The sequence below is a fragment of the Martes martes genome (assembly GCF_963455335.1).
Source record: "Martes martes genome assembly, chromosome: 7".
Taxonomy (NCBI): Eukaryota; Metazoa; Chordata; class Mammalia; order Carnivora; family Mustelidae; genus Martes; species Martes martes.
In genome coordinates this window covers 38703132-38719227 of record NC_137894.1, presented here as the reverse complement: position 1 = coordinate 38719227, position 16096 = coordinate 38703132, and the positions used below count along the sequence as shown (strand labels likewise).

Here is a 16096-nt window from a genome sequence, read left to right as displayed (position 1 = left end):
AATAGACGGAAGAAAACAAGGGAGATGACAAAGGAAGGAGTCAGGGAACATGAAGACCTAGTAACAGAAATCATTCAATCAGCGGTGTCTGGATAGAACAGTCAGTTAAGCACCCAGCTCTGGTTTCAGCCCAGGTCATAATCTTAGGGTCATGAGATAGAGCTCCACGTGTGGCTCCATGCTCTGTGCAGAGTCTGCTTAAGGCTCTCTCCCTCTGCCCCTCCCCTGCTGCACTCTCTCTAAAATAAGTCTTTTCAAAAAAAAAATCATTTGATCAGAATAAAATACAGAAAAGATTGAAAATAATAAATGGAGCTTCCTGGAACTATGGGACAATTTTTTTTTTAAGATTTTATTTATTTGATAGAGATCACAGGTAGCCAGAGAGGCAGGCAGAGAGAGAGGTGGAAGCAGGCTCCCTGCTGAGCAGAGAGCCCGATGTGGGGCTCGATCCCAGGACCCTGAGATCATGACCTGAGCCGAAGGCAGAGGCTTTAACCCACTGAGCCACCCAGGCACCCCATAAGGGACAATTTCTAATGCCTAACATGGGATACTGGAATCATAGAAGGAAAGAATAAAGAACCTAGAGCAGGAAAAATAGTCAAATAATGGGTAAACATTTCCCAAATTTGGTGAAGGACATAAATTTGCAAATCCAAGGGTCTCAGCAAACACCAAACAGGATAAATTCAAAGAGAAATCTACCGTGGCACATCCTACTCAAACTACTGAAAATCATAAAGAAAAAAAATCTTGAAAGCAATCTTGTTTTATGTATCGGGGAACAATAATTTGAATTACCACAGAATTCTCAAAAAGCACGGAAGTCAGAAGACAGCACTAAGAGAAAGAAACTTGTCCCTGAACACTCTGTGATTCAGTCATGAAGGTGAAAGGAAGAGCTCACTTTCAGATCAAGAAAAACTAAGTGAATTTGTCCCTGTGCTGCTACACTACACAGAATGCTACATAAAAGGTCTTCAGGCTTCAGAGCAGTGATAAAAGACTATATTTTCTCTTAATTTCTCTAAAGTACATATAACTATTAAAGCAAAAATTATAACAATGTATTGTGGGTTTATAATGCATGCAAATGTGATACCTATAATAACTATGACAGCGGGGAGGGCGTGGTAAATGGACGTATATCATTGCAAGATTTCTACATTTTATACAAAGTAGTACAAAGTTACTTTTAAGTGGACTATGAACAGTTAATAATGTTGTGACACACAGGGTGATGGCTAATATATTAGAGAAAAGACACAGCAAAATGCCAATAGATATATTAAAACGAGATTCTAAAAAACAATCAAAAAGAAAACAAGAAAAAGGGAACAAATAAGCAAAACAAACCAGAGGGAGTAAATGGAAAACAAATAACGACAGACCTAAATCCAGTCATACCGATTATTAAATGTCAATGGACCATACACTCCAATGAGAGAGACTATCAGAATATATTTAAAAAAGCAAGACTTAACTATGTATGGCCTACCAGAGATGCACATTAAATACAGAGACATCGGTCAGTTGAAAATAAATGGGTGGAAAAAGATAAACCATACAGGGGCGCCTGGGTGGCCCAGTGGGTTAAAGCCTCTGCCTTCGGCTTGGGTCATGATCCCAGGGTCCTAGGATTGAGCCCCATGTCAGTCGGGCTCTCTGCTCAGCAGGGAGGGAGCCTGCTTCCCCCTCTCTCTCTTCCTGCCTCTCTGCCTACTTGTGGTCTCTCTCTGTCAAATAAATAAATAAAATCTTAAAAAAAAAAAAAAAGATATACCGTACAAACAGTAAACTTAGAGGGCAGGAACAGCTATATTAATAATGCCTGGTAAGAGACTTCAAGATGGACTATGAACAAGGCAGGGACCAACATTTCATAATAATGAAAATGTCAATTTACCAAGACGTAACAATCAAAAATGTATATGTATAGCTTCAAAATACATGAAGTTAAAAAAAAAAAAAAGGGGCACCTCGGTGGCTCAGTGAGTTAAAGCCTCTGCCTTCAACTCAGGTCATGATCCCAGGGTCCTGGGATCAAGCCCTGCATCGCATAGGGCTCTCTGCTCAGCAGGGAGCCTGCTTCCTCCTCTCTCTCTGCCTGCTTCTCTGCCTACTCGTGATCTCTGCCGTCAAATAAATAAAAATCTTTTTAAAAAAGTAGATGGTCTAAAACCATAGTAATGGATTTTAACACCCCTCTGTCAGCAACTGTAATTGTTGTCAATTACACAAAGATCAGGAAGAATATAAATCAGATAAACAATACTGTCAACCATCTAAATCTGATATTATAGAACAGAAAAACAGCAAACTGTTTTTTTTTACACTAAGCAAGAGAAACCATGTGCTGAGCCATAAAACAAGTCTTGATAAATTTAAAAGATTTTAAAACATACAAAGCATGTTCTCTGACCATAACAATTAAATTAGAAATCAAAAACAAATCTAAGAAAACCTCAAATATTTGAAGGTTAAACAACATACTTCTGAATGATCCATAAGTCAAAAGAAGAATCTCAAAGGAGATTAGAAAATAACTTCAAACTGGATGATAATGAAAATACAACCTGTCATGGCTTGAAGGGTACCACTGAAGCAGAGTGCTCAGGGACATTTATAGCTGCTGATCGTAACAGAGAAGAGAGCTCTAAAATCAATGGCCTAATGTCCACCTCAAGGAGCTATAAAAAGACGAGCAAAGTCATACAAAATAATTAGAAGGAAGGGAATAATGAATATCAGAACAAAACTCAATACCATAGAAAATATCAACAAAGCCAAAAGCTATTCTAATTTTTTAAAACATTAACAAATGGATAACCCCCCAGCTAGTCTGATCAAAGAAGGCGGGTACAAACAATAACGGGGATCAAACTAAAAGGGAACAACTAGAAATGCTGTATTCCTTTCTTCACACCAAACACAAAAATTAGGTCCAAGTGGATTACAGATCATCATTAAAAAGCTAAAACTATAAAATGTTTAGGGAAAACCCTAGGAGAAAATCTCTGATTTTTTTTGTAGTAGGCAAAGATTTCTTAGCACACAAAAAGCATAAACCGCAAAAGAAAAAAATTGATAAACCAAACTTTATCAAAAATAAAAACCAAAAACCACGTCTTGAAGAAAATGAAAAAGAAGGGCACCTGGCTGGCTCAGTCAGTAAAGCATGGGACTCTTGATCTTGGGGTCATGAGTTCGAGCCCCATGTTGGAGGAAGAGTTTACATAATAAAAAAAGAAAGAAAAGAAAGCAAGCAAGTCATGAAATGAGAGAAAATATTCATGATACATGTGTCTGACAAAGACCTGATATCCAGAATATGAAAACAACTCTTACAAGTCGATAATAAGAAAACTAAAAACTTGATAACATAGTGGGCAAAAGATTTGAACAGACACTTCAAAACACAAAATATGTAAATGGCCAAGAAGCATTTATAAAGAGACTCAACATCACCAGTGACCATGGAAAATGCAAGTCCAACCGCAGCGGGACACCACCCATGCACCCTGCAGGATGGCTGAATTAGACCGACGATACTGAGGGTGAAGATGTGAAGAACCTGGAACATTCAAACCCGCTGTTGGGAATGCAGAAGACTACAGCCCCTGTGACAAACCATTCAACAGCTCCTTAGAAAGTGAAACCTGCATCTACTATTGAGCCCAGCTAGTCCACTACTAGGAATTTACCCCAGGGGAGTAAAAGCCTACATCCACATAATGACTTGCCCAGTAATGCGCACTGCAGCTTCATTCACAGGAGCCCCACACCAGAAACAACCCGAATGTGGATGAACAAATGCGTAGAGACAAATACAGCGGAGTGCCTGCCGCTCTGGGATAGAGGGGGCTGCCTACGACATAGATGCGGTCAGAACCGTCACGCGGTGTGGGAGACGCTCGGTGCGAGAGTCTGCACTGTAGGATTTCATTTGCAGAGAATGCAGACAAGTCCACAGTGACAAAAAGTGACAAAGTGACCCCTCCCACCGAAAAAAAAAAAAAAAAAAAAACCCAGATCACTGGCTGCCTAGAGTTGAACCAAGAAAGGGAAACAGGGAGTCTTTGGGAAGTGGTGGAAATGTTCCATATCTGGATTGTGACGGTGGTTTCACAGGTACACACAACTGTCAAAAGTCCCCGAACCAGGCACTTCATTTTTTTTTTTAAGCTGTAATTGACAGATCACATTGTAGTAGTTTCAGATGTACAACATGATGATTTGCTCCTGGTATATACTGTGAGATGACCACCATTATACATCTAGTTGCCATCTGTCACTACACACTTAACATGGATAATGTTTATTTATGTAAAAAAATAAAAAAATACACAAGGTTGACCAGAAAAACAAAAACAAAAAAACACAAAGAAGGCGAGAGCCCTGAATATGGGCAGTAGGAGACAAATTAGAGAAGGAGGATGGATTAGGAAAGAGTTAAAACAGAAAAGTGCCCGTCCGGGTGTCCCACAGACTGTACTTGGGGTGAACCCAGGAAGGGCAGCCGCACGGAGGCCTGGCTCAGGCTCCCTGGAAGGCTGCTTCCTTCTGGGACCGAGCCTCCAGTTCCAGAGTTGTCCTGCTCTCAAATACCGCCCCCTCGTGTTTAGATGGGAAATGCAGCTCGGGAGGCTGCAGGCCTTCCAGGAAAGAAGGACCTGGTACCTCACCTTTTGGCATTTTTTGGAAATTATGTCACAAATGTAAGGCAGCCACCTCCTCCCCCAACTCCCTCGGGCCCAGGAGAGGGAGCGACCAGAGCCATAGCACATGCACTAAACAAGAATGTTTGCCCAATAAAATGCGGCCGTGGAGCCCCGGTGCCCAGTGCTGCCGCCCCACTAGTACCCTGGAAAATTAGTAACAGTCCCAGCGATGCACAGCAGACACGCTGAGAGGTTTACGTGCCATACAACACGCATTAAATGCAGGATGAACAAAACCAAGACGTAGCACTCCTTTCCTCTGACCTTTGAATTTTGCTGTCAGTTCAGGAATTTCAGCAGAGAAGAATGGAATCAGTTCAGAGTTTCGGAAAGCTGATCAACATTACAGAGGTATATACTTATGGTTTTAGTTCAGTAACAGGCTTCTATCAGAAATAGGGAATAAGATATTCCCTCTTCAGGAGGTGGGCAAGTGTAAATAGGGAATAAGGATAAAAGAATGATGTATTTTTGTATAGGAAGATTTTGAGCTGGTTGATGAAAATGCGGTCTGATGGGGCCAGGCTAGAGCAAACTTCTGGGGATCTGGTGGGACTGGGGGGCTCAAAATTTGATAAGTAAGCCTCAGGAAGTACCAATGATGGATTCAAAGACCAAAAGTATCCACATTTTCTACTTCAAAAAGGAAAGTGGAGGGAGGGGGAGGAGGAAGAGGAAGAAATATGTATCCGTGACAATGAAAGGAGACCCTGGGGCCCAGACAATTGGAAAAACAGTAAACACATACGACATTTACAATGAGCCATATACTTTTCAAATCACTTAATATTAACTAATTTAATCCTCCTAACAACTCGACAAAGAAGACACCATTTCAGAGAAGACTCCCTTTAACTGATGAACAAACTGAGGCCCAGAGCAGTTAAGTAACTCGCTCGAGATCCCATAACCTGTTAAGTGGTAGAGCTGAGATTTGAACTTGGGCAGCCTCCCTCCGGAGTCTGCAGTTAGGCCCTTAATAAAAAATAGCTACTTTATTAGATGGAATATAAGAGGTTACTAGGTATGTCTATCAAAACTTCGCAAAGATATTTGAAATACCACTTTTGGCATCAGGAGGGTTTAAAGCAGGCAATGGAAAGCTGTGGTATAAAAATGACTAGCGTTAGAAAGGCCAAGAGCATAGAAAGTCTTAGTGGCCAACAGAACCCGTATTGTAAAGTGGTGTAATTAAATTTGGAAAATGTCAGTGTGACTTCACAATCTCAAGAAGACCCATACTGCCCCCAATTCTGTCATGACTAGAACTGGCTTAACAGTAGGCACAGTGCTTTAGCCATGACCAAATCCCATGCCCAAGTAGTTCTCAATATAGTTCACCACTAAAATAAACCACGGCTCCTTGGAGACAAGCCAATACTATATGTTGAAACAAGACAAAAATGAGGATGAAAAGAATGAACCCAAAAGGATCAGAAGCCCTGCTACATAGGCAAAGAAGCTGATGGAGGAAAATTCTCCCTAGCTGAGTTGTGACAATTTGAGCATCAAAAAAAGGAGGAGGAGAAGGAAATTATTATGATGGAAACAAGGTGAGTCTGAGAAATGCCTTGTGTTCAACAGTGTCTCTCAAAGGGAAAGTTCCTAGAAAGTGTACACGAAGATACTTTTTTTTTAATAATTGTTTCAACTTGGTCCTGACAATGTAGATTTATAAGGCAATTTGTTTTGTTTTTTAAAGATTTTATTTATATATTTGACACAGAGAGAGATCACAAGTAGGCAAAGAGGCAGGCAGAGGGAGAGGGGGAATCAGGCTCCCTACTGAGCAGAGAACCCGATGTGGGGCTTGATCCCAGGACCCTGAGACCATGACCTGAGCCGAAGGCAGAGGCCTAACCCTCTGAGCCACCCAGGTGCCCTGAAGATACTTTTAATAGGAAAGGAGGGTGACCATAAAATGCTAGGTCACAATTTATGTTGATTTTTAAAACTAGGAAGCCTTAATATATAAGGCGATATTTCTTTTATAGAGTATTAATTGTATGTATGTTTGTAAAATTTCTGTGTCAAGTAAGAAAGACTAACAAAAGGAATTATAAGTCAGGTCATCCCAGGACCTTAGGGCCCACTGAAGGACTGCTTGGCGTTGGTAATCCTACAACAACCAGGAGGAAAGAGCAGCAGAGATCTACTGCCATTAGTGGTCACACACAGTTAACAAGGAACCAACAGTCAGCAGTGTGTTTGTACCATGATAAACTAGTCAGGCAGCCTAAAGAGGAAAGCCAAGTACTCGAACTCAACCTCTCATCTCCCAGAAGGTGAAATCTCTACCTGGCCCAACAAGGTAGAGTAAAATAGAAAAAAGGAATACGTAAGTTCTTAATAGTTCTGACAGCTTGGTCAATGCATCATGATAAGGGGTCCTGACTTTGAGTCACCTTGAAGCCACCTCATCCTGAGGGTACCTCCCACTCCCCCAAGGATCAGGACCCTCTGACCTTTCAGAAAAGCTGTTCTGTCTCCTTTGGATCTGAAAGATCCCTGCTTCTGTCTGGAAAGTATTACAGTGATGTCAGCTCTGAGAACACAGGGGGATAAGTAAAACAGCTTTGGCAAGATATAAAAAATAAGAACAGAAACAATGAAGAAATAAACTACACCCAAGATAGTTCATATTTTAGAGTAAGTTAAAGCATAAATGTATTATTAAATCTTGCCATTATGTACCTTATTTTGTGTGTGTTTTATCTGCTGTTTAAGTGGACGTAGGAAGTGATCAAAACGAATCAGCCATACTACGTATGTTCATAATGGGATTTAAATAGCTTATGGGAATTTAATCAAACAAATTTATAATCAGTATTTAAGTGCTCAAGGAAAACCGGTTCTCAAAGTCTTGCTTATTGGACACACACCGAAGACGCTGCCGGCCCCGCCCATACCCTCTGGACACTCACCACTGCCTGACCTTCCACTTGTGACTCTCTGCCTGGGGGTTTCTTCTAACCACCAGACTGTACCTGGCTCTGAGGGCAGGCCAGAGCTGCTGCATCCCCCAGGAGCAAGGCCTCAACCGATGGCAGACGGGTGTTAGTGGATCAATGCCCAGCTCTCTGACCTTTAGCTAAGGACAACTCCGAGGCCAGTGCGTCACGTCTCCCAGGGTCCCCCAACGTGAGTGAGCTGCGGCTGCCCACAGTGGCAGCCTCCTCAGCAAGACACCATCCTCTTCCTGACTCGCCCCCCCCCCACCCCTCCTCTACCGGGGCTTCCTGGGATCACTCACCAGATCTACTCTGGACTAATATCCACATCTTAGGGTCCGGGCAACAGAGGAGTTTCAGAACTCGAGCATTAAACAAACCCCCATGTGGAATGTTCTCTACACACAGGATCCCCTTGCACTTTCATAATCTACTGCAGAAGAGCTGTCCTGAGGGCCAGAGCCGGGGGAGGGAGAAGGCTGGGGGCACTGCCTCTTCGGTCAGCACCTCCTTCATCTGCCTTGGACCCACAGGCTCCCACAAGGACACCCTCTCTGACCTCACTGGGGAAGAAGGTGTGATTCCTCCCACGGGTTGTTCTGATTTGGGAGGACATTCCTAGAAACCTCCATGCATAAGGCTGGAGCTGCACCCTGGGACCACGGAGGGGAAGGGAGGAGGAGGACAAGGCAAGTGCCCATTTACTCAGCTGTCCCGACAACAAGACCCTTGAGCTTGAATCTACCACCAGGTCCCCATGGGCCATGACTTTTATAGACAGCTCCCCAAACACAGAGCAAATGAAGAGGCGGTTCACTCTTCCCACAAACATGGCGATTAAGAGTTCAGGCTTTGAATTCAGGCTTATCCATTTCTACCATCACCTTGGCCAGGCTCCTCATGCCTCTGAACCTCAGTCTCCCTGCCTATAAAATGGGAGAAATACAATCTAATTCCTAGGGATGCCTCTTAAGAAACATGCCAGGCACTTTCTCTGCACCATGACCCACCTGCAGGTGCACTTACCATCCTCGTTCTGTGATTCTAAGAAAGCTCCCCAGTGTCACCCAGCTAATAAGAGGCAGATCCAGAGTTCAAAGTTGGGCAAGTCTGATTCCACTCTTAGCCTCCAAGTTATACAAAGGATGTGGAAAGCAATTAACAGCGCCCAGCGACACCAGCTGCTGCACCAATGTCGTCTCTGTCCTGTCTCCATCCTTCCTCACTGTCTCCCGAGCTGTCTTCCTCAGGGAAGAACTACGTTGAGGTGCACAGACAAGGAGAGATTCATGAGGCTCCGCAGGAAGGGGCTCGATGCCAAGCTCTTAATGAAGAGCCTTCGGAGTGAATGGATTTTGGCTTCTGCTTCCATAAATACCTAAGCTCTTAAGATTCTTCCAACTCCGTAATTTCCTTTTCTGGAACCTACACCAAATCTTCCAAATGACTTTCAAGAAAGCCAGAAAGCCGGGAAAACTAAATATCTTCAAAGTTTCAGGTGAAATCGAGTCACCTCCAAACCTGTTGACTCAGTGTCACAGAGAAGTGGAGTCCAAACCCGGTCTCTCAGCATGATTCTGGCCTTACCCAAGCTGGGGGATCATGAGCAAAGCCACCTGCCTCCTCTGGACCTCCTATTCTTTTTTTTTTTCCCCTGTGCCTCCTTTTGGAACATTTATTATTATAAAGACAACGATCCTTGTCTTGCCTTTCTTAAAGTTGCTGAGAGAACCACGCGAGGAATGTCCGTGAAAATACCTCCCAAGTTATAAAGCCCTACATACATGCGGGAAATTAGCAGTGTTACTCAACAGCTTATCAGACTTGCTAAGAAAATTCTGGAACAAGAAAAATGAAAGCCAAAGAGCAGAGGTGGGCAGCAGGCTGGGATGAGGAGAGTCGGTGGTGAAGAAAAACTAGCTGTCAGAATCCCATTTTCAGTGCCGGCAGTTAACCTTCAATCAATTTTATAAGGCCAGGAAATAGCCATATTTTTAATTAAGTGTCGGTGGTAGGCTCGGCAACATAAAATTTAATGGTAGAGAAGACACCAACTTAAAGAAACACAGCTTCTTACCTCTCCTTCTAAGAAAGAGATCTTTTCCAAAAGCTGCAATATTAAGAGCTGTTTCTGCTGCACCTTCTTCTTCAACGATTCAATCTAGAAAGAAACAAATGAATAACTGTTAATGAAAACCACACACAACTATAGACCCACATGTTAATCAACCAGAAGAGACATCTTTGGTTGTCCTCCAATTAGAACCCGCCCTTCGGTTCTCTGTGTCTCAAGAAACAGTGTTAACACGAGACGCTCCCTGGAACAGAGGGTTCGGTGGCCGTATGATTTTGGAGTCATGCCCCATTGGGTTTGTTTGACCTGACGTTTCCACACTGATTTTGCTGTGTAACCCTTATTAACATCCCATGTATGTGCCGGAGAGCGTGCTCTGGGAGTACACACACACACACACACACACACACACACACACACACACACAAAATACTCAGCTTAAATTCGAGAGTCAGCCCGCATTTCAGACATTCAATGCTGTTATTCCTGTTAGTAGATTCATTCAATCCAGTGTCAGAATTTGAGGTCTGGGAACAGGGTCACTATCACTAAAAGTGCAAATGGAATTGGGAGGATCCAAGACTCACATGGCTTGGGACAAAGACAGAGACTTGAGCTGGGCATTCACCTTTGTTTTTACAACGTGGTCTATCTTAGCTACTCTAACTCTGCTTTTCATTCATGTCATGTTCCACAGACAAACCACAGATGCCCTAAGAGCAGGAACCGGGGTGCCCCATTCCAGGCTATGTCGTAGACAACAGGCAATCATGGGAACAGTGTGCGGGTTCAGTCAATAATTGGTGATTTGGAAGAACACACTAATTTCCCAACAACCTGGTATATTCAATTTGTGCATTTGCAAAATCTTTAAAAAAAAAAAAATCCGTCTCAGTGCAAAATGACACACAATCCCCCTTTAGAAGTGAATCTAGCCAGAGCTAGGAAAAGACAAAAGTACAATCACATTGCCCTTTGACCCAGCAATCCCATTCCTAGAAATAGATCCCCAAAGACACATTGGCTAAAATACAAAATGACCTGGACAAAGGATTTTGGGCTTTTACAAGACACAAAGAAAACAGAACTCCATCAATCAGTAAGTGGTTGGTTAAATAAACCACGGTTCATCATGACATCAGATGACTGCGAAGATCTCTAGAGCAGATAAGGTGTTTTGTAAGAAATACATGGTACGCAAGCTTTAGTGTAAAACAGAGGAGGCCATCGGAATGCATATACACTTGCAAAAAGAAATTCTGCAAAGGTAAAAGAAACCTTAATTATTAAGAAATAGTTGCCAATAGGGAAAGAAGGAAATTAGAGGCAGAAGAAAAGACTTTTTGGTAATACCTTGTTACCTACATTTAATTTTGAAAGCACATCTTACAGATTCAAAAAATAAATCTAAGCCAAAAACCAAAAAAAGTGAACCTGAAAACTTGAAAAGGCATCAAAATAAAGGAGCTCAACTGTATATCCAGTTGGTGAAAAGAACTCAAGTGCTGTTTGAACAAGCTAATTTGACTCTGTTTTTAGTGGACTGTACACTAAAAACAAACAGAACTGCAAAGAAATCTCTTATTCGCTATGAAAACTGTTGGTAGTAATGTTGGTATTGTTGTTTTGTGTTGTTTTGAAACTATCTGAGATATTGCAGTATAATAATGTTTGGAACCAAGGTTTTTAGTGTAAAGGAAGGAAACACAAGTGTGAAATCAAAGAAATAACAAAAGTTTTGTTAAGTTTGAAATGAAAATATTAGTATGAACTCATAAGTAATATTTTATTTTCCTCTGTTAAGTATGCATTTCTTAATTCTGTCCACTGAGGAAACTTAGAAATTTTAACAATAAACACATAATGTATCTAGATCGTGGCATCTAAATACTAACCCTCACCAACCAAACACAGGTCATCTTCGAGGAACAGCTCATTTCAAGAGGTAAAATTTTCTAGAGGAACCCAAGACACCTTATGCCTGAAAGCAAATGCATGAAGGGTCTCCCTTGGGCTAAGGATTATGACAATTTTAGCATCAAAATGAATAATGAATGTAATTGAGTAAAACACATGGAATAAATACATTTTTAAAACCCTGAGTATGTTATGATTCTTCAAAAACCAAAACCAACAGCAACACCATTGGGAATGACTAGGGAACCAACTTCTTACTTAGAAACTTGGCAACTTAGAGGCAGACTTAAAGGCATGTAGCCTGCCTTTCTTGTACAAACTGCATTTTGAGATTACTAAGAAGTCCTAGGTAATGAGGGAAAGAGTTTTATTTTTCAGAAGAATACCAGTGAATAAATGGGGAGAGGATGATAGATGTAGAAAATCACCATTGTGCAATCCCTAGGAAGTAACCGGCTCATTGTATTAGATGAATTAACAGATGAACCAGTCAGAGGCAAAACTAAGGAAGAACTTTACAACTGCGTTTTGGGCTGTCCCCATCTGAATCCGTGATCAGCCTCAGCATCACCCAAAGGGGGTCAATCAGACATGAAGACAGAGTAAATCGCACAGCACCAGGAAGTGTGCTTCCTCCCCACCCAGCCCCCAAGAAAGGGAAAACTGAATCTCACCGTGTGCTAGAGCTAATGAACAAAATGTCAATTCCTGAATGCAGAAACATTTATAGGACAACTGACTCAGCTCCTCCAATGTCACTGGGTGCGGGAAACTCAGCGGGGGAGGAGGATACACAGGGAGAAGCCTGTTCTAGATTAAAAGACTCTAGAAACATAACCACCAAACAAATGACCTTCTCTGGATACTGACTGAAGCAAGGCTTCAGTAAAAAGGCCATTTTAAAAACATTCCAGAAAATTTTAGGACACATGGGTATGATACCAAGGAATTATCATTAACTTTGTTCGGTGCGACAATGGCATCATGTTTATATAAGAAAAAGTACGTATGTTTTAGAGATGGATGGTGAGGTGTATAGGAAACAGAAGGAGGATGTCTGGGATTTGGTTCAAAATGACTACATGAAGGGGAAAAAGAGGAAAAGAAGGAGCAAATACAGCAAAGAGAGCCAAGTTTTGCTGTTTGTTGAATCTGGTCATGAGTCTAGGGGGCTTCATCGATCAGTCTCTCTGTCCTGAGTGCATCTGACATTTCATGATAAAATATTTTAAATTCCACCTGGTGCCAAAAAATACAATCCTCCCACACAAAAAGTAAGCCATACAAAACAGAATATAATAAGAAACACATTTAAGAAAAACTGTCCAATGTTGATAATAATTAAAGAAATTATAATTAAAAACAGTAACAAGTTACCCTTTAATAACGATTGAACGTGCCCCAAACTACCGGCTGAAGAAATCAGCATTGAAAGAGCTGGGAGGGGCAGCCTCTCTCATGTGTTGCAGGTGGCATTGTAAATTAGAATGACCCTTTGGGCAATTTAGCAATAAATATTAAGAGCCATAAAGCTGTTCATACCCTTTGACCCACTAATCCCACTCCTGGGGATTTATCCTAAGGATATAATTCAGACATAGGAAAAAAGCTATATATACAAAGATGTTCTTGCTCCTATTATTTATAACAGAAACTGGAAATAACCTTAACGTCCAGCACTAAGGCACGGGGTGGTACATTATGGAATATCAATTTGATGGAACATATGACACAGACACTGCAAACACACCGCCAAATGTAAACGTGTTTACGAAAATCCTCGAGGGATAAAAACCAAAATAAAACAAGAAACAAAAACCAAAGCTTGCAACGATCAAAAGTAAAAGCTGGAAGTTAGCTAAACAAAATCATACTGAAGTTGCTGTAGAATTATGGGCAAAAGAAAAGTTTCTTTTTCTTTAAATTTCCTTCAGTGTTTTAGGAATAGTTTTCAAAAAATTGTTCTTATGGTGTTCCTCTTTCGTTCCTTCCTATAGTTATTAAGACCTTTTAAAAAACTGATTTGAATTATTTAAACGAGAGGCAAGATGGGTACTGAAATTAGCTACAATATTCCAAGGAGGTCTGGGTAAATTTCATCAAATAACATAAAAAGGGACTTCGAATACACTTACTTCACTCTCTCTGAAGTAATCGGAGTGGTTGGTGAGTCCAGAGAAGCAAGAGATGTGATTGAAGGCACTCTAATGGGCAGTTCACAGGAAGATACTGAGGATTTTCACTTAAAAATGGAGGAGATACAAGGCTGATATGTTGTCTGAAGGATGTGGAGAGAAGGCAATTCCGTGAGTTCTGAGAGAACGGAGGGCTGATGCTGGAGCAAACAGGCCCTGCCTTCTGGGGAGACAGAACGGCTGTGGGAAGGATTTGGGGGTGCTGAAGCTTTTGCTGACAAGTCTCGCCTTTCAGCAACTGAAACTTCGAGAAGCCATCATGCTCTTGGGCTGAGGGAATGCCGTGCCAGCACATTTGCTTTCATCCTTGAGCGTTCCTTACAGGAGCGTCTTCCGCAGGGGTTGACATACTCGGATTAGAGGAAAAAGGACACCAAGGATGGCAGGCAGGGCATGCCTCTGCCGTCCTGTCCTACAAGGGTGTCAACTCGGAATCCCAACTCAGCCCAACCCACGTGACCTCCTAAGAGACACCCATCATGTGGCGCTATCTCTAAGTCACACATCTGAGGGGTAAGTGGTGTTTTTTCTGACTGTGACTTCAAAGGGCCTTCAAATATTGTCTTCTGTAGAGCCCAGCACATGATAAACACTCAAAATCTAGCTACTACTGTGTTACTGCTGGCATTCCTCCCCACTTAGACCGGGAGCTTGAGAGTGAAGACCTTGGTCATCTTTCTACTCTCAGATAATGAATGAATGAATCAGTGACTCCACCCGTCCATCTCTCAACAGTCTATCCCTTAGACTCCAGGGGCAAAATTGTCTGGAAGAGACTCTTGGAGGCCCTGATGGACCAAGGCGGATGTACCCCCCAAAGCACCCCCAAAATCAGGGGCCACTCCAAAATCCAGGATACCATGCAGCAGGCATGCAACCTCTGCTCTTTTCCATACACTGAAGTCTATAAATTTGACCTTGAAGAGCTTTGTGTCTTCTTCATGAAGCTGCATTTTGGTCCAGCTGTCACCAGGTGGTGGTAAATGACCCAAGCTCCCAGGCTCAAATCAGGGCATTAAGAAATGAGAACTGAGAAGCACTTATTTTCCAGGTCTCATCCATTTACTTAACAGGAACATAATCTTGTCCCAACAGTTAAATTTCAATATGAAATAGTGGACCACCTCATAGAACAAAGGAAGAAACCCACCTTGGTAAAATCTGGAACCTCTTAACTAATGTTAATAGAATTTTTTCTTAGTTTTGTCTCAAAAAGCATGTTTCTTTGTAACTCAACTGAATATATGCATTGCAGCCTAATGATGCTAGCTCTCTTAAGACTACAGCCTGTTTGATATTCACAGTGGTGGTGGGCGGCGGAGGGGTATCCTCTAATTAATGGCTTTTCTTCACACTGGCCACTGTGGAGTCAGTTCCCTAGCTGATCTGAGCTAAGCAATCCCTCTGAGGCCATGGCCACACAACGGAAACACCTAGAGGGAGCTTTTACAAAATACTGACTTCTAGGCTTACCCCCAGAGATGCTGAATATATCACTCTCCTCCTTAAAAACTCTTCCAAACTTCTAACATTTGAACTGCCTAGCATGGACGTGAGGCCCTCCCATGGTCCCGCTATCTCCCCACTGTCATTTCAGGCCTGTCCTGTCCCCGATGAACCCTACACTTAAGCCAGTCCATTATCTCAGCACTCCATAGACACACAGTGGTCCTGCCTCTGGGCCTTTGCACAGACTGCTGCTTCTACCATGCATGACTTCCCACCTCCCACCCCCCTCTCCACCAGGAAATCTGCTGTCACAACATACTCACAAGTCCAGCAGTACCCAAGGCTTCTGGGCTGGCTTCAATTCTCCCTCTTCTGTTCTATCTCAGTCCTTTGAACGAACCCCCATTAGGGCCCCTGACTGCTGCTATGGTCCTTTGTTGACATCTTTCTCTTGACAGCACACCCACAGGAGACACTGTATCAATGATCTTATACAAAAGAACTGTTCTCTTAGAAGATGTAATCACCCTGTCAATCCACACATTTTTATAACTTGTTTTGGGTGTGGGGGATGCTACAGTGAAAGAACTCCTCCCTATATCTTTCGAAAAAAGCTTGTATGTCAACCGGAACAAAATGAAACTGTACCAGATTTTAGGAAGGTCCTGTTATGGATTTGGAGCAACCCTAGAAGTTAGAAGCCTTCTCAGCTTCCTGGAATTTGTTTCCCATTAGTGACAGACATATAGGTCACAGGTCATTTTAGGTCAATGTCAGAAGATGATA

General features: G+C 42.2%; 1 protein-coding gene across 3 annotated transcripts in view; it reads right to left on the bottom strand.

Moving 5' to 3' along the window:
• Positions 1-16096, bottom strand: part of MYZAP (myocardial zonula adherens protein) — an 89189-nt gene that overhangs the window by 12140 nt on the left and 60953 nt on the right. For all 3 annotated transcript variants that reach the window (XM_080808171.1, XM_080808169.1, XM_080808170.1), the window contains exon 11: positions 9753-9836. In XM_080808171.1, the coding sequence (XP_080664297.1) occupies positions 9753-9836 (84 nt within the window). The remainder of the gene's footprint in view (positions 1-9752; positions 9837-16096) is intronic.